We start from the raw sequence: 20623 nt of genomic DNA, 5'->3' as shown, positions 1-20623 counted from the left end.
TTAATAGAAAAATATCGAAAATTATTAATATGATAACATTACTCTTTCAACTATTTGAGTTAGGACTTTTGAATTGGCCATAGGCTATGAGTTTAAGAAGCGATGGGCAAGTACCAAAAACCCTATTGACCTCTCAGAAAAAAAAAAAACAGGAAGATGGGGAAAGTTTCTCTGTAAACCATTGAGGTGTCATTATTCACTCTTACTCTTATTGTATGAAGTCTAAAATTTCCTTGGTACTATTTTGGGAGTCCCATGATGGATTAAGAGATTATCTCTTTATTGTGGGTGAAGAAAAACTCGATCTAAATTTGTGTGCTTAGAGCGAAACATAAAATCCAAGATAGAAATTTGCAAGGAAACTTGGTGATCGATGTAAAAATAGGTTGTATATTGTTGAGTTCTACATTCACAACCATGGAGCTATCGTTTGGAATGAATGCACAATCACAAGGAGGTAACCGAGTGCAAACAATCACACATAACATGAAGATTTTAATGTGATTTGGCAATACTACTTATATCCACCCAAGAGAACCAAAGAATTTCTCATTAAACAAGCAGAAAAAAAATACTCGACACCACACTCCATCTCATAATGTGATCTCTTTTGCTTGTGTCTAAGGATTTTTTCATAGAGACAATATATAGGAAATCCTAATCCCCACACCGGTCCAATTTTACCACTACTTAAAACCTTACCAGAGCATATACGAATCCAATAATAATTATGTGGACCAAAAAAAAAAAAAAAAACTACAACTTCTGAAAAATTATTTTATATCAAGAAAAGTGACGATGTTCGAGATGAGGTAGAGTTTGAAATACTTGAAGTATAGAGTCCGGCTCCGTGCATATACGACTGTGAATGGACCTTTGATATGGTATAATCTAGGGGCGTCAATTGGTCGGGCCAGGCCAGTCTTGATCTTGCCTAGCGGCCCTGGTGGGCCTATACCCTTGCACCGTGACTGGCCCAGGTCTCATAATCCTCCCTTGGAGAGTTTGCTTGAATGACTTACTTGAAGTGGAAGAAGACTTAACCTTGAAGTGTCCTTGATGGCCTTAAAGACTTGAAAAATTATCCTCTTTGAGAGTTTTTCCAATTGTTTGTGACCTATATAAAATTGATTACTAGAGCCATTTAAGATGAGAAGTATCTTAATACAGGCTGGCTATCCCTATAAACCACCTTTAGTACTGGTGGGGACTAAACGGGCTGCATGTTTATGAGCTTGCCAAATGAGCTAGGCTCATGGTTAGTTTTTACTGATTCTATCGGCTTGAGCCCATCTTTGGATAAAGGACTGTGGGTTTAATGGACATGGGTCTACTGCTAGTCCAAGAAAGGTAACTAGTTCGATCCTCTTATCCCACCCTTGAAAATAATAGTAAAAGTGTGGCCCAATGGACCCTTTATGTGGGTCTTTCAGCGCCTACGTCTTACCCATAGGTATTTGGACGAGCGCAATGTGGTGAGACGATGATCCAATGGTTGGTGTCTCACTCTTCGAGCCTTTGTCAATGCCTCAACTTTTGTGTCTTTTTCAAACAATTGGATCATCGCTTCGTCACATGGCACTCGCTTAGATAGCTATGGGTGCTAAAGGAGAGCTGGATCCATCTTATTTGACCCAAAACCGTTGGATCGCCATGTGGTACTCGCCCAGGTAACTATGGGGGCTAAGGAAAAGAGTTGGATCCATCTTATCTGACGTTTTGTGTGGGTCCCTTGACTGCCTCAGTGTGGGTCTTACACACTAAAAAAAAAAAATTTTGCTCAAGAGTTCTAACCAAAAAAAAGAAAAAAAAAAAGAAGAAAAAACCACAAGTGAATCATAGATCTTTTCAATCGATATAGTCCAAGTTTTATTGATTGCACATTCTCTAAGCGAGATTGCACATTCTCTAAGCGAGCAGTGAGGCGTAATGATCATCCGACGGCTGAAAACATTTAAACATGTGCTCTAAAGAACTCTCAATCATCCGATGCTCCCTACACCTGTACAACCTCTGAAGACAATTTTCACACAGTTTTATTAGGACTTGGAATTGATTTTTTCTTTTTTGGATAGAATTTGGAATTGATTCTATTGACAGAAGATTTACTTCAATCATTATTATGAAACCCCACACACGTTCTCAACTTCACTTCACTCTGTCCCACCTGCAACCACGGGACACAGCCCAAGAGAGAAACTGGGAAGCCGTCAGTTTCCTTTGCAAACCCTTTTTACGGTTCGCAACCCTGCAAGACCTTGTTCCGCCATGAATGCTCTGAAGAGAGCTGCAGTGCTTTACCACTACCCTTGCCCAGATGGCGCATTTGCTGCCCTTGCAGCTCACCTCTTCTTCTCTGCTACATCTCGTCCCGCAGTTTTCTTCCCCAACACAGTCTATGATCCCATCAGGTCACTAAATCCCTCTCTGGGTATTCCTTTCTAATCTAATCTGTGCTGTTTCTACTGTTTCTACTGGTTTAATCTTATTAGGTTCAAAATTGTTCCTCCCCACCCCACCTTTTTTTTTTTTTTTTTTTTTTTTTTTTTTTTTCCAGGGCAGAAGATCTTCCTCTAGATGAATTTAATGAAGTTTATCTCTTAGACTTTGTCGGCCCTTCAGGTTTCGTTAGGGATGTCTCTTGTAAAGTTGAGAGGTTTGGTTTATCCTCCGTGTATCCACGCATATTTTCCTTTACATGTTTTAGTGTAAAGCATAATACATCTGATGTATTGAAATGGGTACAATTTAGAATTTTTCTGCTATTTTTAGGAGAGGCGTTGAATTTTCTAATTTCCAGTATTTTTAATTTTTTTTGAGCAGGGTAGTAATTTTAGATCATCATAAGACTGCACTTGAGATGTTAGGTGGGAATTCTCTTGGTAGTGAGAATGTGATTAAGGTAATAGATATGAAGAGGAGTGGGGCCACCATTTCTTATGATTACTTTAAGGAGAAGCTTGTAGAGGATTGCAATAAAAATTCAGATAACTGCGTAGGTGGGTTTGACAATGGTGTTGAGAACAATTTTGTACCTGAAAGTAAAATTGAGAAGGTCAATCGGCTCTTCAAATACATCGAAGATGGAGATCTATGGAGATGGGAGCTTCCAGATAGTAAAGCCTTTAGTAGTGGGTTGAAAGACTTGAATATTGAATTCAGTGTCAGATCAAATCCTGCTTTGTTTGAGCAGGTAAATTTTTTCTTTCTTCATTTATTTATCTTATCTCTCTCCTTTTTTTTTTTTTTTGCCCTTTTCAATACAGTTTTTAAAGTTGCTTATTATTAATCATAGAAACAATCTGACATTCACTGCTCCACTGCAATAAATACAATAAATACACTCGTTGCATTGTGTAAATAAGTCACTTTTTTTCATGATTTTTTAATCCTTATTTATTTTTACATGTAAGAAGTAGGTCAACAAAATGTTTTCATCAGTTCTTTATTTTTTTATTTATATATTTATTTATTTGGATGGGTACACTATAGAAGGGGGGAGGGGAGGTAACAGCTGGGATACTCGAACTAGAGACCTCTTGGTATACAGGTTAGAAGTAGGTCAACAAAATATTTTCATCAGTTCTTTATATATATATATATATATATTTTTTTTTTGGATGGGTACACTATAGAAGGAGGGAGCTAGGAAACTCGAACTAGAGACCTCTTGGTGAGTGTGAGCTTAGCGCACCACAACCTCACCAACTGCGCTAGGCAGTTGTCGTTGTTGCCATCAGTTCTTATTATCTTTTCCCCATTTTTTCTTTTTTAATTCCCATGATGCATCTTTTTTCCAACCAATCTACTAATGCATGTAGCAGAGAAATTTGCTTAGTTTTTTATTTGTTGCCAGATTACTCTATGTACATCTTTCTTGTCCAGCATGTTTTCTCCATTGGTCTAATACTGATATGAGTTTTAAAATTTACCAGTTGCTGGAATTGGATCCTCAGTCTGTGATCAATCAAGGCATGACTAGCTTATCACAGAAACAAAAGTTAATAGATGAAGCTCTTGAGCAATCGTATGAAATTGCACTCGGTGCTGGATTATTTGGACATTGCCTGGTAAATGCCTGTTCCACTTTTCTATTACTTGCAATCTAAGGATGTTTAGGCTCTTGTTCTAGGGACAGATTTAAGTTTTACATATTATAATTAGGCAAAATGACTTTTGTGCCACCCAACCAGGTAGGCCTTCCTGCACAACCCACCTCATTATGGCAAGTGGATTGATGATGTGGCAATTCTGACTGGTTGGATATACCAAGCATGGTCGGGACTAACCACATGAAATATTTCAGAGCCTGATCTATCAAATAACCTCCCATTTATTGCCACGCACCTCCTCGTAGTTCATGCAATGGTGTGCACCTGCTTGGTAGTCCTGGATTCTTAAAGTTTTATTTCCACATTTGGCAAACTCGGTTTGGGCTGAATTTTACATGTGAATAGGGCACTTGGGGACTGGGGTCTACTTGTCCACAAAATTTGAGCCTCATCCTAGATGCCATGTAGCAGATATTTGGGCTACACTAGTGCTGCTACATGGCATGCCTAATGGGGCTGAAATTTTGTGGACAGGTAGACCTCAGTATTCCCTACCCACATCTCAAATTTTACATAAGAGGAGTATGCCAAATGGAAAAATAAAGCATTGAAAAATTCGGGACTATTGAGGGGGTGGATGACCATACGTAGGAGGGTATCATGATAAATGTGGGGTATATGATTGAATTTGAGTCTGAAGTTGACACGTGGCCAATCCAGACCTTAGTATCCAATGGTTGAAATTGTCACATAACCCTTCCACGAGGTATAGTGGATCTAAAATGACCTTTTGTGGTAAAAGTTGAGGGAAGTGGTTTGCAATTCAAGTCCGAATTTTCTTCTTACATACTATTATAAAGAATATTCTGGAAACCAAAATTTTATGGGTGAGGGCAATTCCTCGTGCAACCCCTAGCTCCAACCATTCCTTTCTCTTGATGCTTGATGCTCATTGATCTATTGTGACACTAAACTTTTTCTCTTTAAGTGAGCCAGAGATGTGGCTTTACAGCAGAGTTCTTGTCATCGCATATTGCTTCAGATAAGCATACAAGGAGTTAATTATATTATCCTTGATCTAATCCATTATCAACTCTCATATGCATTTAGAATACTCTGGTCCAACATGCTTTGGTACTTGCATCCCTTGCGATATGCCTTATAGATTCCAATATGATCACTTTGTCTGGCTTCTTCTTTCGCTAGGCTGTCAATGCTGATAATATTTCAGAATTTCGGAGTGAGCTTGGGCATCAGCTAGCTAACAAAAGCCGTAGCATAAGATTGAGGTTGAGTATCTCATTTGCATGATTTGTGGGTTTCTGTTTACAATATTGCTTACTTGGTTATGGGAATTCTATTTCCCTGATTACTTTTACATTTCTGATTTGTGAGTTTCTGTTTACAATATTGCTTACTTGATTAAGGCAGTTCTATCTCCCTGATAACATTTACATCTTCTTAAGCCCCTTCTTAGCTGCACCCAGATTCCTGCTTTTGTTTCCCACTTCCTGTCCCAATTTGATTCCCTCTTACCCTAATATTGCTTTGTTATACCTTCGGTAACAATGGTATGTTTAATCAAAATATTCAAGCAACTGTAAGGTAGACTCTATTGATGGTTAACCTGAGGTCTTGTAACACAAAGCTGATGTTTACATGTGATGTATAGCTCAGAATCCATTGGGCAATTATCAATCCCTTTCTTTTATTTGATTATCTGCCATATTTTTCTGATTTTCGGACCTGTAATAGATTGGATGGATTAAAGTACTAGATCAATCTTAAGGCCTTGGGTTGATGCTAATCATTCACAGGCCCTTCCCTTCCTCCTCTTTAACTGTGCCATGTTTGCTGTTTGAGGACGTGTCATGGTCTACAAATGGTCCCTTGGATTTCTTACCAAATGAATATTTTTTTATGCCGTGTATTCTTTAGGCATACAGCTAGGCGCTGACCTAAAATGACATTAGACATGTATAACTTAGACCTCGTATTAAATATGGCGTCAAATAGAGCTGATCGGAGGGGAAGAATCCATGTTGCCGACCCCATTTACTAGGGATAAGGCTGAGTAGTTGTTGTATTCTGTAGGCATACAGCAATGTTTGCGGTGAACTTGGATGGTTTCCCGCTGATGGATGAGTGAAGATGTGTGTTGTTGTTTTGCTAAGCATTGTGGGAAAGGGAAGCAGATGAAAAACAAAAAAGGTTCAATCTTTTGGTTGCATTTCTTCAGAAAAATAGAGGGAAAATTATCAACTTTCTGGAATCCCTCATTTTAAGTCCACCAAAAGTCAAGAGGCATCCTATCTAATCTGGATGAAACTAGCGACATTTCCCTCTTTTTCTATGACCATTATTTTGCCTCTCCAATGGTGGCTTTATCACCAGCAATTGATCCATGATAAGGCCAGATTTTTTAAATGTGAAATCTCTCATCCTTCTTTTATTGATCTCTTTCTCAAACGTGCTCTAAGTTGTCTATTGATTATGAAACCATTATGAACTGGTTGCTTTTCCTTGAAACCAGATAAAAAAAGTTCTTAATCTTGATTTTTTTTTTTGGTATCTTCTTCTTATGCTTTTACTTTCTTCCAGACCCTCTTGCAAAGTTCCAATATTCTAGCCATTTTCACTTTCTTGGACATTGGCACCAGCCTTCCCTATTCAAGAGGAATTAATGAATACCTTAAGAGTCCCATTTTCAAGATGACAAAACTGTAGTTACTGGGCTAATGTATGCCAGACGTTGAAAGAGATCACTGGGTTGGAGAAGTATCATGCTAGTTACTCGTTAGACTCTCAATTTGAAGAAATAATAGACAGTGTTGCTAGTTTACTTAAGTTAGAAGCAATTTTAAACTGGAAAATACAGCAATGGATTTGGTTTTCATTCCCAACATTCCTATAGCGACCCTTTTTCATGAGAGAGAGAGCATTCCTATAGTGACCCTTTTTCATGATCTCTCTCTCTCTCTCTCTCTCTCTCTCTCTCTCTCTCTCTCTCTCTTTGTATTTTGTATTGTGAGGTGTTCTGAACAAGGAAATACTCCCTCTATACCGCAATGACTGTCCACTTTGAAAAGTCCAAAGTTTAAGGAGGAGTGGATGAAGCATTAAATGCTCTCTCACTTCTCAATATTGCCCTCCCATTGTTTATTTAAACTCTTATTTAAATTGGGCAATACAAAATGAATCTGGTAAGCACAAGGGACAGAGAGAGATAAAAAAAAAACTTGTTGCTTAATTGAGACATGGACAAGGAATTTGCGACAGCCAAAAAGAGTAAGGAGGCCTGTGTTTGAAGGACAGGGGGAGCAGCATGGCTGATCTAGGTTTTGTCCCAGCTCATTAGCTTGTCTTTTCTGAATGCTGACTGTGTGCAAAACACCCACTTGAATAGTTTCAGGTTGTGAGTTCAAATGTCAGTTGTGTAGATCACCCAGTTGCCTCTGATTTCAGTTGTCTGTATTTGATAAGCTGGGGGCGGACCTCGGTGCAAAGGAAAGGTACAGCATGGGTATGGGTTGCCATGTGTCTTGCAACATGATGAAGCTAATGAGGACCTAATTAAGGGCTGAGTTCACTGCTGCTATCTTTTCATTCAGAGGAATTTGCAGACGTTAATGAAGCTGGCGACAAGTGTTGTTGTCGAGAGCGAAAGAGGAGTGTCTGGAGATGGGAGAAATCGTAGGAGCAATGGGTAAACAACCCAATCAAGGGCTGAAATTGATTGCTGGTGATAGGACTTTCAAAGGGGTTAGTGTCAAGCTTGATCAGGGAGAGAGATGTGCGGTCGAAGTTGCAGGAGACCAATTATCATAGGTTCTGATTGCTTGAACCAAGATTCAAACCCATAGGGCGGATAGCGGGTTGGAGGTGGAGTTAGGGAGGGAATTGCCTGAATGAAGCGGTGGGGGCTGGGATGGGGAAGAGAGGGCAGGACAGAGGGAATGGTAGTGGGGACAGGGGAGGGTGGGGCCATATGGGGCCGGGATGGGGTTGCAGGGAAGGGAGGGAGAAGGCAGGGCAGGGTCAGGTAAAAATGTCAAGCAATGTAGGTAAGAGAGGGAGAGACACTGTAGTGGGTAGTTTTGTAAACCTAAACTCAATGTTGTATATTTTTTTCAAAGTGAAACATGCAGTGTGTAGTTTTGTAAAGAGAAACTCAAAGTGAGTAATTCTATAATTCTCATACAGTTCCAAAATAGAGAAACTGGAACCGACTAACGCCAACCAGGATCACCAAAACAAAGAAATAGGGCTGTTTAGAAAGAAAACTGCTAACTTTGAAGCAAAGAGACCAGAAGTCTAATTCTCAGGTCGAGTGGTCTTCTCTTTGACAGAATAGCCTATCAATATCGCAGAAAACAGAGTAGCAGAGCAGCTTGTGCAGGCAACTCCTAATACTACAAGGAAAGCAGGGTAGCAGTACTAGGACTGATATGTCAACAGTTTAAACTCAGCAGATTCAATCAGAAATCAAGAGAATAGATAACCAGAAATTAATATCCAAATTTAAGACAAAACTGGACTCTATTCTGGTAGCTATGATCACGACTAGTTAGCACAAACTTGATAAGAAAAAAACAGGGGTGCCACTGATACTATAAAGAAGAATGAAAGAGGGACTGACCTGTTGAAGCTGGTCAAATAAAGTAGAAGATAATAATGAAAGATGAGAGGACAAGAGTCCACATGTATCAGTCCGTTGGAACCACCCAGCCCCAGCCAGTTTAAAAAACAAAAAATGAGAACTTTTGTTCATAAATTCGGGGGTAAGGCCATAGGCCACTACATCTATGTTTAGATTTGTCAAAATGACCATCTCACACTCCTATAATGACTAGGAACTCAACCACTACTTGGACTATGCAACATAGACTAGTATTTGACACTCCTACTCAAATTAGGAGCCAAGAAAATAGAACATAGACTTAGAATGTAAACTGGACTCAATTCCTATAGTAATTCTAAGACTTCACACACTAGAAAAAAGGACTCAATAAACCTATAAATTTGGAGTTAACTAATCCTAATTGACTAATCTCGCAGTCCTACCTCCTACCTTAGTTTAGGCTCATTAAAGTGGCCCATGAAAACAAAAGCCGCTTGGACCAAAGGCCCGACATACATGTAACCCAACACAAGATTTATTTCCACTAAAATAATTCTCCTGTAATTTACTTGCATCAACCATCTTTCACCAAGAACTATCCCACCACAAGACCATTCAGCCGAGTCAGGTTCCTCATCAGACCTTCTTTGAGACTGCTCAGCCTACTGCCCAGAGTGGAGGTAATTTCTCATATCACTTAATGTCATTTAAAATCTGATTTCTTATAGTTTATTCCATATATAGAACTTTCATTGATCCCTATTTACTCTTATTCTCTAGAACCCCAGATTTACAGACTGTACTAGACTACATGGAGAGGGGCTTTTCTCGAGTCTCTACTAGCTTAGATGCTCTAAGCTCTAGGGTTGAGATAGTAGAGATTTCCTTGGATGGTGTAAGGGTAGTGGCTGGAGGTTCTCTCCCCTTAGGGGAAAAAGACTTGCATTTGGTCCCTTCTCCTCTCTTTCTCTTTATTAGGGAGGGATGTGTCGTGTGTGCTTAACCATGGGCTCTGCACCGTCATATCACTGCTCGGAGATATGTGGAGGCCTATTTCGCAAGAGTGTAAAGGTTGTCATTGAGACCGGGATTTGATGATGGTCCAATACGGGAGATTGGGATCATGCAAAAGGGTTTGGAGTCGCCACCTAGGATTATGGGCCTAGGACCTGGGGGTGGGGCCAATTCCTGAGAAAAGGGCCCAAAAATTGGTCTGGTCTGGTCTAAAGATTTAGGGTACGTGTTAGGTTGTAGAGTTGGGAAGGTGTTAGGCACTTAATCTACCTGGTTCAACCGGTCTTCTTTCTAGATGCTTAAGAACGAACATTTTCCACAATTCTTCCTATTCCACATGCATAGCTAAATTATCACACATATATACATTGACTGAATTTAAATAATTATGTACACTAAAACAAGGTCAATATAAAGTCTACATTATGTTAATTTTGGGTAAGAAATTATACATGAACTTGACCCTTGTTTCGGGTCAAGAGGGGTAGACCCCCAATTAGTGTTGGCACGAGCCTTCTTGTGGATTCTCTCGGCTCAGGGGAAGATGGTCTTGACCTCCAACTTCCTTTTTCGAGAGATGTTGACTGTAGTAATATTCGGACAGAGTTCCGGCTAGGAAAATGTTACTTTTGGACTTAGACTGAGGTGTTAATTCGGCAGGGCTTCCGATAAGGATGGGCTACTTGGCACTCTGGCAAAGCTTCCACAGGGGATAGGCTATGGGAGGAGGGCTAGGCTGAGGTGGCACTCTGGCAGAGCTTCCGCTGGGAATAGGCTGAAACTTAAATGATTGAGGAACTTTGAAGGCCCGAAGAACACTTCGGATCTTATGAAGATCGCTTCGAAGGCTTGAAGAACCTTAACGGGGGAGGGGAGACCATAGTTAACAAATTCGGATTCGGGAATTATTCGGAATAATTCGGATGATTAATTGAAGGATTCGGTCAAAAAAGCGGTCAAAAAAGCTTATTGGGTTTTTTTTTTTTTTTATTGTTTTTTTTTTATTTTATTTTTTTTGGTTTTTTTTTTTATAATGTTTAAATAAACCGAATAATTCGGTTTAATTCGGATTCGGTCCGAATTATTCGCGATTTATATTCAGTTTTGAAAAAGTCGCGAATTTTAAAGAAATTTATTTTTAATTCGGATTCGGTCCGAATTTTTGATAAAATTCGGAAAAATTCGGTTCGGCCGAATAATTCGCGAATTATTCGGCCGAATTGATAACTCTGGGGGAGACTAAGGCAAAGCTTCTCCTACACAAGATGCTCACTCAAAAAAAAAGATGATTGAAGAACTTCGAAGGCCTGAAGGACACTTCGACGATCCGAAGAACACTTTGGTTCTTATGAAGATCTCTCCGAAGACTTGAAGAACCTCAAGGGGGGAATGGGAGGAGAGAGGGCAGAGCTTCTCTACAAGGGGTGCTCACTAGGAGGCTTGAGTGTGTAAAACCAAAGGGAGGGGGGCTATTTATAGATTTCTTGGACCAATGGGGAGGAAAGAGGGATTTCCTTGGCCAATGGGGTAAAAAGGTGATTTTTCTAAACCAATGGGGTAACAAAATGAAATTTTGGGCCAATAGGGTGACTAAGTAAATTTTTGGGCCAATGGGGTGAAGAGTAATTTTTTGGGCCAATGAGGTGAAAAGATACATTTTTTGGGCCAATGGGAGGTTGCGGTGTAGGGTACACTAGCGGGGCAATGTAGAGTGCACAAATGGGTGAAGGGATTCCCCTTTAGCAAATTGGCCATTGGAATGAATACTCTGGCCATCGGCCGAAGCAATGGGGTTGGGCAAGGGTGCATAAGGCAGGGAGGGGCACATGAGACAGGGGTTGCACGAGCAGACATGGGCACGCGCAAGGCAGGTTACCTCATGGGGCAGGCAGAGGGTGCACACGCAAGGTAGCAGGGGCGCGCGCAGGGTAACGGTGGCATGCGCAAGGGAGCAGGGGCGTGCACAAGGCAGCAGGGGCATGCCAGGCTCGTGGGGGCACACACAGGGCAGCGGGGGTGTGTGAGGCTCGTGGGGGCACACATAGGGCAGCGGGAGCGTGCGAGGCTCGCGGGGGCACACACAGGGTAGCAGGGGAGTGCGCAGGGCAGCGGTGGTGTGCGAAGCTCGCAGGGGCTTGCGTAAGGCTGCGAGGTACGAGCACGAGATACGATTTTTCTAGGCATGATTGTGGAAGATCTGACGGTCCGATTTTGACGTACCATATATCGTTGGAATCGTGATTCCGACTACTATCCATCTGTATGGTCACTTTGGATCAGATTTCTTCATATATAAGAAGTCATAATTGGACCCTTCTTTTCTCTCGCACGGGATTTCTGGGATTCTTAGGTGAGTATGGAATGTTGCTCGATGGGGTTTCCTTAGTCATCTATCATCTCTATTGATCGGAAGTGAGGTTGCGTCCAAGATCTGTAAGTCATCATAGCCAGGGGAGAGTGACAAAATTGGGTGTGTACAGAATGCCCCCCTTTGGCCGAGGCCTGTGCTAATAGTCAAAGGGCAAAGAAAAGAACGACCACATTTTGTCACCCAGAGCATGTACTGCCATTATCTTGCTCATCAATGACGGAGTTGAAAATGCAACAGATAATATCTCTTACTTACTTTAAAGTTTAGGATCTTACCTGGGCTGTCGATTGTTGGGAAGAAATTCACTTCTCTTTTAATCCTGCAAAAGATGTTAGAACTTTGACTCTTGACTTTCCTAGGCTAGACTTCCTTGTGCCAGTCTATGGAATTGACCAATGAGATCGGGCCACTTGGGGCTGACTCAAAGAGATTGGGCCGCCTGGAGCTGGTTCAATGAGATTGGGCCACCTAGGGCCGGTTCAATGAGATTGGGCCACTTGGGGCCAGTTCAAAGAGATTGGGCCACCTGGGGCCGGTTTAATGAGATTGGGCCACCTGGGGCCGATTCAATGAGATTTTTTATTTTCTTAATTTTTTCTTTTGTCCTTTGATTTGAACCATTGGATTGGAATCTTGCCATTCACATGCATTTATTTTGAATTTTTGCTTTTAACTTTGACTTTCCACCTTTCACATGCATGCGACTATCTACCACTTTTATGTGATGTAATTTTTATCTACCTTTTTCATGTAATTTTTCATCAACCACTTTCATGTGATATAATTTTTATCTACCACATGAGTTTTGATTTGGATTTTGAATTTTGTGGTAAGGATCTATGAGTTGCACCTTGGAATTGGAATCTCAATTTTTTTTTTTGAGAAAATGAATTTTTAACCATTTTATGGTTGAAAATTCTTCGCATTTTGTTGGGTTTCTTCAAATTTCCTTCGAAAATCTTCAAATTTTCTTTGAAGTTCTTCATCCTTTCTTTGAAGATCTTCGAAGTTCTTGACAAGGGAGCCATTTTGGAGAATTTAAAGTCTTTTTGGGCTTTTTTGTAATTTATGAAACTTCTTGGGGTTCCCCATAATTTTGGAAAATATGGCCGAGAGAAGAAAGAGGACTCACGGAGGAATCCAACTAGATGGTGTGGAGAGTTACGGTACTTCATCTCAAGGGGACGAGGGTCCTGCAGACTGGTACGCTGGGTGGACGCTCCATAGGACTCGAGATCACATATGCAACTCCATATGGGGCATATGGGTGAGTCCTACATTTCACTTTATTTATTCATTATTTTTGTTATTTTTTCAATTTATATATTTTTTATTTATCATCATTTTCTTATCATATATATATATATATATATATATTGTTTTAGAGGTTCAATGAGGGAGTACCACCTGCTTTGGCTAGATATGGTCATCCGAATTCGGTCCAGGATTGGTACAAGGTACTTCCTCATTGGGTCAAGGGGCTAGTTGATTCATCTTACCTGAGCCGATTAACCTTGTTGAAGACCAGGAAGATTAGTCCGGCATTGGCGGGAGCCCTGATGGAGCGGTGGTGGCTGAGTACTCACTCCTTTAATCTCCCTACCGGCGAGATTACCATCACGCCCCTGTGCTTCTATGCGTTGACAAGCATACCATTTGGGGGGAGGCCCCTATCTCTTTTTGAGACTTTAACAACAGCTGAGTTCACAGACTTGATGGGCATCGACATCCAGGGTGATCAGAAACATATCCATTTAGGAGAGATCACTGCCCGATGGTGGAGGATGAACCTGAGGGCAAACCCAGTAACTTTGGGTAGGTGACCCGTTCTTTCCTTCTATTTACTGTGGGTCAGTGTCTCTTTAGTGATCTTTGGGGTAGAGTGGATATTCGCATGGCTGCCCTCTTCCGAAACCTTCGGGAGATAGACACTTGGGATTGGGGTGGGGCCACCTATGCATACCTTTTGCAGACTCTTGACCTGCTATCATATGGACATTGAGGCCCAAAGGAGCGGGCTACATTCTCCAGGTAGCTTCTTATCCCTACACGTATTTCCTTTCATTTTGGTTGCACTTCCTTACTTTGATTTTTCGAATCACCCCTGGTGTTATGAACACCTAGAGATTATGGCCCCCATACTGAAGGATCCTCGAGCATCGCCCTTCCCTATAGCCACGAGATGGGGAAATAGTCGGGTACTCAGGGGTCGGCGCCATCCTCCAGGGACCACTACTCGTTCTCTCTTGAGTGGACTTACAGAGGTAAGTCATGTTTGGCATTAAATTTCCCTCTGTCTTGTGCTGTACTTATTTCTTTTTGAATTTATAGGTTACTTGGAGGTCGTTTCAGCACCTTAGGTTTCCTGACCTTGTCGAAGTTGCTCGGGCCAGGCACTTAATAGAGAACCGAGTTCTGTTCAGGGGTATCTGGGGCCACGCCTGGTATTTGGGAGAGCGGGTTACACCCCAGTGGCCTGATTTCGACATGCACTTCCCTCCTTGTCTTCCTCCATCCACTATGGATCACCCGGAGCGCATCCCTATGGATCAAATTGAGAGATTGGCCGAAGGAACGTGGGATGACTCCTTCTTAGACCAGAATAGGGATTATGAGACCTTCCTTGAGGAAGTGACAGTATGTACCCCCTTTGGTCCCAGAGGTCCAGTGGTATGTTTTCCCTTCTTGAATCTCCTTCAATTCCCTTTTTGTTTGGCTTTGATTGATGTTCTTGCAATAGAGGATACGACATGCGGACCCTTCTTCTATTCAGTCACAAGCAGGGGCTGCTAGTCCATCCCAAGTTGGGCCTTCTACTATTTTGGGTGGATCTCTTAGGATGGCCACCATCCCCTTTCGTGGCTTCTTGGGCTGACCTTATCCCAGTGCAACCCATCCTGTTATCCCTCAGCTCCTGGAGCGTAGACTGGACAGAGATGCCTCTCTTAGGCAGCCTATTCCATATGACTGTGCGAGTATTCAGCCCCCTTTTATTTGATTGGCTTTTAACTTCTTTTGACTGACATGGTCTTCATTAGGTGTCTCTGGAGGCCTACGCCGAGATTAGGAGGATGCACCAGAGTTTGTGTGAGGTGGTGCTTGATGAGGTATCATCTTTTTTTTTTTTTATCCTTCTTCTTTATTACTCCTTTTTTCTTAACCATTCCTTATATTTCCCAGGAAGGAGAGAACACTACCTTAAGGAGCCAAGTCAACTCTTATTAACAAGAGAATGCTCGACAGCACATGCAGATTCGAGATCTCACTCAGAGGTTAGCGAGCTCAGGATTGGCACCTACTAGCTCTTCGATGTTCCATGAGGATGATGCCGAGTATGGCTCAAACGAGGATTTTGACTCTTAGGGAACTGTTCTTGTAGTTCATACAGACACAAACATATGTATATCTTTTTTCCTTTTTCTTTTTCCCTCCCCATGCTTGTTCCTCTTTCTTTTTTGTTTATTTATTTTTTTTTATTGTTTTGTATTGCCAAGCTTGGCATTTCATGAATGCAAGAAAATATCTTTTATTTATGAGTTTGAATTTTTAGGCATGATCAATTCCATAAATCAAGTCTTCATTAGAATAATCGGAACAACACGAAAATCCAAATATTACCTCACTTTACTATCAAGTGAATTACATGGAAATTACTTTCCTACCATAGACAGGATAGGTAGGTAACAATGTGGGGAGACAGTTCTTGGGGTGGGTAAAAGTTCACCAACTCCTCTGGTTCCTCTACTTTCAGTCCATACTGTCGGCTGATGTAAGTGGGCAAGTAAAAAGACATATGAGTTAATCCCATCAACCTGACATAGTTGTATCCAGGGGTCTTCAAGCCACCATGGATATCTTCATGCAATATCTTGTGTAGTTCTTCCCTGTAGGTACTTTTTCCAATCAATGATGAGCTTGAATTCTGGGACTTCCCTCATGTCTTGGTAGCAAAGAACTCCGAGTTGGCTTCCATTTAACGGCTTGATTAGCTTCAGTTTTTCAGTAGCCAAATCTGGAAAATAGCAGGACTTCCTTGATAATGATCAAGCCCAAATTTATGGCTATGGCTCATGTCATCAAATCCCTTGAGTGTTTCTGCAAGGATTGTGGGGATGATATCACCTCCTTCCTTTAATTGCTTTACCACTTCTATCAGAACAAATGGTGCACCATGCCTAGGAGTCCGGAGAATATAGCAAGCTATCATGCAAAGTAGATAAGCATCCTGTGACCTTTGCTGATGGATTCCTCCTAGTGATAGGTATCGAGTGAAGGTCCTGGCCACCTTCAGAATGTCAATCTTCCCATATCTAATGAACTGTTTCATTTCCTCCTTTTCCCATCCAAAGAAGTCCTAGATCTCCTCTGAGTAATCTTCCTTCAAAGATGGTTGGATTAACCTGCCCCTGGGTGGAGATAGTATACAAACTCAGAATTCTTTGAGATTTTGGCAGATCTCAACCAACCCAAATCAAAATACATGAAGATTGGTATCCCAGTGTTGAGGCACCTGCTGGAGTAAATTGTGATGTAACTCTACACACCCGATTCGATTGAGTTTTGACATATTCATAGATTCTAGCAATCCTGGTTCCATCATGTTGATGTCCAAGGTCCATTTTCAAAGAGCCCATGACCTTTCCTGCAGTCATCACAAACAAAGAGGAGAGGTGATGATTTGTCAAAGTATCACTCATTAGCTATTGACACAACCAAACCTTTACCAGTGTTACATCAAACTCCTCTTTTTTGTTTTTTTTTTTTTTTTTTTTGACTAATCAAGGATGGGGAATGAACTGGCCTTGATATACCGGTGCCGGATGGAAGCCTTTGGGAGGTGGAATTCTGGATAAGAATTTGGAAAAGCTAATCAATTCTATCAAAGCTTTTCCCAGAATAACCAAAACCAAATAACAGTAATGCATTTTCTCAATATCTTTTCCCAAAATTGTCAATGCAACCAAACATATTATGAATAAAATGTTTTTTCTTTCCTTTCCGAAAAAGAAACCAGCACAGCCTAAATGGAGGACTGTCTCTTCCTGGTCAGGTACATTGGGAAATAAGTGATGAGGGAGGCTTTACAGTTTTTCATCAATCTGTGCAGGTTTCATTAGAAAACTGAGAGAGATCTAGATCAATAGAGGCTTGACAGTGTAATTTGATCAAACAAGCAGCATGATTCATATTGCCTTGACATCAAGAGGAGCCTGAATTTTGCAAACTTTAGATTGTGTAATAAGTTATCATGACATTGATTGCTTTCCTTGTTAATTTCTCTGCTTCCTATTCTAATGATTTGAAGCTTACAGAATATGATCATTCTTTAGCTTAACAGCTCTTTAAATTAACCCACAAAAGAAGAAAAGAGAAATGTAATGCCTGAACTTTCAGATTGCCTTTCAAAGTTAAGTCAAGTTTGCAAGAAAATAGTTCTACACTGGAATTTGAGGCGATTGTATTTTTTGTAACATGGTCTTGAACCTAGAGTTTCCTAAGTGCTTTTTCCTATCTGAAAGAACGAACTTACATTTGATTATAAGCTCTTGATGAATAGTCAGTGTTCTGCATGGTTGTTGTCCTATAGTTTGCAAATCTAAATATTCCTATGTCTTACAGATGGAATTTGGGAGTTCATGTCCTCATTTGATAGGTCGGTCATACAAAATTGCTTTTCAAACATGATCCAAAAACCACAACTTTTAATGCCATATTTTCATAGGATACACCTTGGATTAGAGTAGATGGTCCAGCAAAATTAGTTTCAGTCTTCCAGCTGGCCCTTATGTTAGGTAGGTTCAAGTTGCTTGCCAACTATTGACCCTCATCCCTTTTCATTTGTTTTGGGTAATGACCATTTTGATCTTCCAGCTTGATTATCAAACTCTGGATTACAAATCTGGATCAGGTTTGAGATTTTTGACTTAACATGAGCCAACTTTGCAAAATTTGAACATGCTATTCTTATTGCATCTTGTACTTTCTTGTGGATTACTTCTGACATTATCCATCTTCCATGTGCTTTATTTTCTCATCTTGCTATCTGGGTCCTCTCAGGGGCATCGGGGCTGTTGTCTACAAAGTTCCAGAGCTTGAAAATGAACAGAAACTTAAAATAAGTCTCAGGAGTGTGGATGTAGAGGACACAACACCCATCTCACAGGTTATACCCCCCTTTTTTGTGTGGGAGTTCAGAGATGTTAGTTCCAGGCAAAAACAATGATATATTTAGCTTTTAGTACCAAGGATTAACAGCATATTTTGAAATTGCCATGCAGGAGTATGGAGGTGGTGGACATCGAAATGCCAGTTCCTTCATGTTGAGCTCGGATGAGTTTGAGCGGTGGAAGGTTTGAACGGCCCGCAGAATCCCATGATTTTACTGCTATGTCTAGCTGAAACAAAATTTACAATGATAATATATATTTTTGGAGATTAACTGGTTGACTGGTTTGCCCCTGGACAACCCACCAGCCACTGTTTTGACCCCGTGGCATTCATTCTAGTTTTTAACTTTAAAGCATTTGGCTAATGAGCTGAGTTCAAGCTTGAATGGGGAAGATAAGGCCCCTGTGAATAAGTCAAGACCTGTGGCAGTTTCACCTAATCTCACAAAATCAGGAACCAGCTGCTCTTTCAACTTCAGGTAGAGGGCTTCAAGGGATTTCATTTCTCTGTCATAAGCTGTATTTGGTTTTCCACCTTGACACAGTTTCAAGCTTGGAACACCATGCTAAAATAAGAGCTACTTAAATCTCAAAACTATGATAGTCTCAAATGGGTTCATCAGAAGGTGACTGACTGTACGCCTATAATGTTGCATTTTGGATTTTCCCTTTTGGTAGGACTTTTTAGATAATTTATTCTCTCTTATATTTCGGGATTTTCTCGTTAATTTGAGATGTATATTACCATGATCTAAGAACACTTAAAAGGAATACTAAATCGAACTGTATGAATGAGTTCTATGGTGCACTCTTCACATGCATGATCATTATATGCATTGCTGGACTCTGTTTTGTGCTTCTTGTTCACTCCCTGCAAAACCATATTCCTTCCATAAAAGCATCTATAATACTTCCATTCTACCTCTTTAGTGTCATTTTTGAAACTTCCTTCTGTGAGGATGGTTGGATGATTACCAAGTGGTAAACCCAAAGGTTGAGGTAGGGAAGAGTTTGAAGAGCCGGAAATGGATTGTAAGAAGTCTCCATCCAAGTTCGGTACTAGAGCTCTATTATGAACCGAACTTGTTCTGAAACCTAATCCCTCAACGTTTCTGGGCCATTGAGCTCACACAAGAAAATTAAATATGGTTTGTAAGATTTGAGGTGGGACTTGAGAGCTTTATGGGGTGTTCAAGAATGAATTCCTTGAATATTCCCACTTGGGGACTCTTTTAACTTGTGCTCACAGGCTGGAACCCATTTATTTAAATATACTAATTGCTGTGATACGGCTACAAACATTGTAAGAAAAATAAATAATGACAAAAGAATGTTACCTGATAGTGTGTACTTGTGTCAAGATACAGAGGGTGTGAAAAGTCCACGATATCATGCATTGAAGATGTTCGTATGCGCCTTCCCATTGGCCATTGGCACTGATGTGCATGTGCTATCGAATAGCGTTCTCTCATATGGATGTTAAAAGAATAGTGAGACCTTAGTTAAGGTGATACCAGAGAAGAGTGCCCAACGGCTTCTTTCGGAGTCATGCCATGATCTTCACTTGTGCTTATTGTGCGCCTTTAAAGTGAAGAACTATAGAGGTCATACTTTGTCTTTATTTCACAAACCAAGTACTGCATTTTTCATTAAGTGCTGCTGTTGGGAATAGGATGTCTTCAATTCCATCTGTGGCAAAAGTGGGTCAAGTTTATGGAGGGTCGTAGGTCCAGAGAAAATTTTGCCATGGCCTTATGGGTATTTCTGTAAGATTTTCATATAGGGTTTATTTGTAGCGAGGTCGTCTTTCTCTGTAAGCAATCTAAGAGAGGTATGAGGACGAGAGCTATAACCCTATTTTTTATCGACAGTGAAATAGGATCTCATTTCACTGAGGATGTAGGCATTTTACCGAACCTCGTAAATTTGAATGCATTGTTTGTTCTTGTTTTCCATTATTTTCTGCATCATTTTAGGGTTGCGTTTCTATAACTGCCAACGATGTGAATGAAGCAAATAAAACTTCAGAAACTCGGCAAAGAAGTTCAAGTTTCTCAGTTTTCAATGGAGGCTCTTGCATAATAAGTCACATTGTCAGATAATTGAATAAGTGCAACTTCATGGTTAGAAATGGAAGTTTTAGTACATAAGCTAGGTAGTGTGCAGCAGGAGGGCTTATGTAATGGGAATAACCTCTCCACCTTGAAGTTAAGGCTATTGGGTTAGACGCAATCAAATGGTATCAGAGCTAGTTGTTTGTGCACTGGCCATGTGGGAGCTTAGGAACCATAGCTGAGAGAATTGATTCAACGAGTTTTGCTCCATAGAACCTCTCTACCCTGAAACTCAGGCTTTTGAGTTAGATTTGTCAATATAAGAATAGATTGTCCATGCAAAT

At 40.7% G+C, this 20623-nt stretch overlaps 2 protein-coding genes across 8 annotated transcripts; both read left to right on the top strand.

Moving 5' to 3' along the window:
* Positions 1-2141: 2141 nt before the first annotated feature.
* On the top strand, positions 2142-19026 carry LOC122080049. 6 transcript variants are annotated; one of them, XR_006140594.1, is made up of 8 exons: positions 2142-2411; positions 2558-2656; positions 2824-3193; positions 3936-4070; positions 5259-5341; positions 15097-15150; positions 15239-15458; positions 18116-18221. XR_006140594.1 is itself a non-coding variant. In XM_042646915.1 (7 exons), exons 1-7 carry the CDS (start codon positions 2269-2271, stop codon positions 18412-18414), a joined length of 1014 nt encoding a protein of 337 aa, XP_042502849.1. In that variant the 5' UTR covers positions 2142-2268; the 3' UTR covers positions 18415-19026. The 6 variants fall into 6 exon arrangements, 2 of the variants coding, with proteins under 2 accessions (XP_042502849.1, XP_042502850.1); XR_006140593.1 differs by having other exon boundaries at positions 15097-15165; XR_006140596.1 differs by lacking the exon at positions 5259-5341.
* Positions 12657-15090, top strand: LOC122080051. 2 transcript variants are annotated; one of them, XM_042646918.1, is made up of 3 exons: positions 12657-14089; positions 14183-14322; positions 14390-15090. In XM_042646918.1, exons 1-3 carry the CDS (start codon positions 14014-14016, stop codon positions 14849-14851), a joined length of 678 nt encoding a protein of 225 aa, XP_042502852.1. In that variant the 5' UTR covers positions 12657-14013; the 3' UTR covers positions 14852-15090. The 2 variants fall into 2 exon arrangements, with proteins under 2 accessions (XP_042502852.1, XP_042502851.1); XM_042646917.1 differs by having other exon boundaries at positions 12657-14322.
* Positions 19027-20623: the final 1597 nt, after the last annotated feature.

This window comes from Macadamia integrifolia, chromosome 5 (genome assembly GCF_013358625.1).
Source record: "Macadamia integrifolia cultivar HAES 741 chromosome 5, SCU_Mint_v3, whole genome shotgun sequence".
Taxonomy (NCBI): domain Eukaryota; kingdom Viridiplantae; phylum Streptophyta; class Magnoliopsida; order Proteales; family Proteaceae; genus Macadamia; species Macadamia integrifolia.
Note: the sequence above shows the minus strand (reverse complement) of the source record. Positions and strands in the feature narration are given on the sequence as shown.

Coding starts and splice junctions, on each gene's coding strand:
- LOC122080049 (XM_042646915.1), top strand. CDS start 2,269: ATGAATGCTCTGAAGAGAGCTGCAGTGCTTTACCACTACCCTTGCCCA. Junction 5,342..18,115: donor AGCCGTAGCATAAGATTGAG/GTTGAGTATCTC, acceptor GGGTCCTCTCAG/GGGCATCGGGGCTGTTGTCT. Junction 18,222..18,336: donor ACACAACACCCATCTCACAG/GTTATACCCCCC, acceptor ATTGCCATGCAG/GAGTATGGAGGTGGTGGACA.
- LOC122080051 (XM_042646917.1), top strand. CDS start 14,014: ATGCATACCTTTTGCAGACTCTTGACCTGCTATCATATGGACATTGAG. Junction 14,323..14,389: donor TCTTGAGTGGACTTACAGAG/GTAAGTCATGTT, acceptor TTGAATTTATAG/GTTACTTGGAGGTCGTTTCA.